Source organism: Rhincodon typus, chromosome 13, assembly GCF_021869965.1.
Source record: "Rhincodon typus isolate 14 chromosome 13, sRhiTyp1.1, whole genome shotgun sequence".
NCBI classification, from domain to species: Eukaryota; Metazoa; Chordata; class Chondrichthyes; order Orectolobiformes; family Rhincodontidae; genus Rhincodon; species Rhincodon typus.
Genome location: NC_063344.1, coordinates 54,858,185 through 54,860,891, shown reverse-complemented (window position 1 = coordinate 54,860,891; position 2,707 = coordinate 54,858,185). Strand labels below are relative to the sequence as shown.

Here is a 2,707-nt window from a genome sequence, read left to right as displayed (position 1 = left end):
ATCTTATGCAGTAGCCTCTTGTGCAGCACCTTGTCGAAGGCCTTTTGGAAATCTAGGTACACCACATCCACTGGGTCCCCATTGTTCACCTCGCTCATAATGTCTTCATAGAATTCCAAAAGATTTGTCAAGCATGACCTGCCCTTCATGAACCCATGCTGCGTCTGCCCAACGGGACAATTTCTATCAAGATGCCTTGCTATTTCTTCCTTGATAATAGACTCAAGCATCTTCCCCACTACAGAGGTTAAGCTAACCGGTCTATAATTCCCCATCTTTTGTCTACTTCCCTTTTTAAACAGTGGCGTCACATTTGCTGTTTTTCCATCTGCTGGGACTGCCCCAGAGTCCAGCGAATTTTGGAAAATTACCGCCAGTGCACCTGCTATTTCTCCCGCCATCTCTTTTAGTACCCTGGGATGCATTCCATCAGGGCCAGTAGACTTATCAATCCTTAGCTCCATTAGCTTGCCCAACACTACCTCTTCCGGAATAATGATTGTTTCCAGGTCCTCACCTACCTTCGTCTCTTTGTCAATTACTGGCATGTTATTAGTGTCCTCCACTGTGAAGACCGATACAAAAAACCTCGGCCATTTCATCATATCCCATAACTAAATTCCCCTTCTCATGCTCTAAAGGGCCAACGTTTACTTTAGCCACTCTTTTTTGTTTTATATATTTATAGAAACAATATTTAGAGAAAGGCTGAACAGGCTGGGACTATTTTCCCTGGAGCAATGGAGGCTGAGGAGTGACCTTATAGAGGTTTATAAAATCATGAGGGGCATGGATAGGGTAAATAGACAAGATCTTTTCCCTGGAATCTGGGAATCCAAAACTAGAGGGCATGGGTTTGAGATGAGAGGGGAAAGATTTAAAAGGGATGAAAGGGACAACTTTTTCATGCAGAGGGTGGTGTGTGTATGAAACGAGCTGCCAGAGAAAGTGGTGGAGGTTGGTACAATTTCAACATTTAAAAGACATCCGGAGGGTTACATGAATATAAAGGGTTTAAAGGGATATGGGCTTAATGCTGGCAAATTGAACTAGATCTAGGATATTTGGCCAGGAAGGATGAGTTGGACCAATGTTTCCAGGCTGTACATTTCTAAGACGGTTTAAATATACCATATAATATGGTAATTAAACATTTCAAGATATTGTTTATATGTAATGTACTTTGAAATATCTCTGAAATCATGAGATGAAAATGTCCTCTATTCTATCACTGGCAGTTGGGCCTCATGAGAATTTTCTAAATTTTGAATTTCATGAGACAAGTAAGAAATTTCCTGTGTCTCTCAAGGTGAACAATTAGCTGCCTGTGGAAATCAAAATGCTGCAGCACATTCTTGCACACACGCAGACCCCTGGCCATGCAAACTCCAGTGCAATGGCCATCAGGTGCTGCCAGCAGCACTATTTCAACCCAGCAACTCTTGTTATTTTCTAATCAATCTATTCAGCAGGTGGACTCCTGGCTCAAAGGTAGGGACAGTACCACTGCATCACAAACGCCTTCCCATCAACCCGGAATCTGTGTTTGACTATTAAATTGGAGAACTGTTTCACTCGTGGGGCAGCTGTCTGTTTTGTTTCCCGTCACGCCCACCCTATAACAACGGCGTGCATTGTTATAGTGTCTTTTATAATGTGAAACATTCCAAGCATGTTGTCAAACAAAATTTGGCAGAGGGATTACCATGGCAGATTGCCTTTCTGAGTGTATCTTTACAGACGGAATTCCAGATTTTGACGAAAAGCCGAGTGATAGAAGTTGTCAAAATGCAAGATAGTTATATCAGTAAATCATTTGTCTTTAGAGTGTTCTATGACAAGTAGCAAAGAGAATTGGAGGTAGCGGGAGGAGTAGATACACTTGAGAGCAGATGGGGCGAAGGACATAAACTCACATATATCCTTTCCTTTGCAGAACTCCAATAATTAGCAGGAGACACAGTAGCAGGGATGAGTTCTGCTTTCACCTGTGTTGTTCGCGTCTTCATGAGCTGTGTCTGCACAGATGGTGACGGGGCGCAGTCCCGGTTTACAGAGCCACTCCTGTGGCTGGAGCCGGGCCTGGTCGCTGTGACCTGGTGCTCGGAGCTCACTGTAGCCCGGCTCTGCTCTGTTCTCTCGACATTCTTCTTGCTGTGCTCGCAGGTATGGGATACCTCTGTTGCAGACTTGGGACTTCTCTGACACGATCTTGCAGGTTCGCTGTGACGGAAATGGCAGTGAGGACAATCGGTGACTTTCCTGGATGACATAACTGCAGCTCTGAAACCTCGCTGACAATATTTACAGAAGCTGCCGTCTTTGTCACCATTTCAGAACAGGGAGAGAAAGCGAAACTCTCCGTTCCTGTTGCATAGCACAACTGTAGCTTAGCAACACATACCACTGCAAATGCAACGCCCAGAAATGCACACCATTCACTGGTTTACTTTATTGTCAGATTTCCATTATCGTCTAAAAAAAACTTCGCCAACAGGGCAAGATTTCGAACTAAGGCTAACGAAATTAGTACTGTCGGGCTGACTACTTGTTTTGGTGTGGGAGGGTACCTTGAATGTAGTTGTCAGAACTAACATGACCCACACAGTAATGCTACTTTATTTACAGAGGTTTGCTTGGTTTTTAAGGTTGATGAAGTTGACACAGGGTAATAGAGTTATAGATCGGAATCAGTCATAGCACAGAA

At 43.8% G+C, this 2,707-nt stretch overlaps 1 protein-coding gene across 1 annotated transcript in view; it reads left to right on the top strand.

Moving 5' to 3' along the window:
• The window catches only part of LOC125481025 (ubl carboxyl-terminal hydrolase 18-like), a 23,878-nt gene extending 22,033 nt beyond the window's left edge, over positions 1–1,845 (top strand). Inside the window, exon 7 of the mRNA XM_048604124.1 lies at positions 1,741–1,845. Coding sequence (XP_048460081.1) covers positions 1,741–1,845 — 105 coding nt within the window. The remainder of the gene's footprint in view (positions 1–1,740) is intronic.
• The last annotated feature ends 862 nt before the right edge of the window (positions 1,846–2,707 follow it).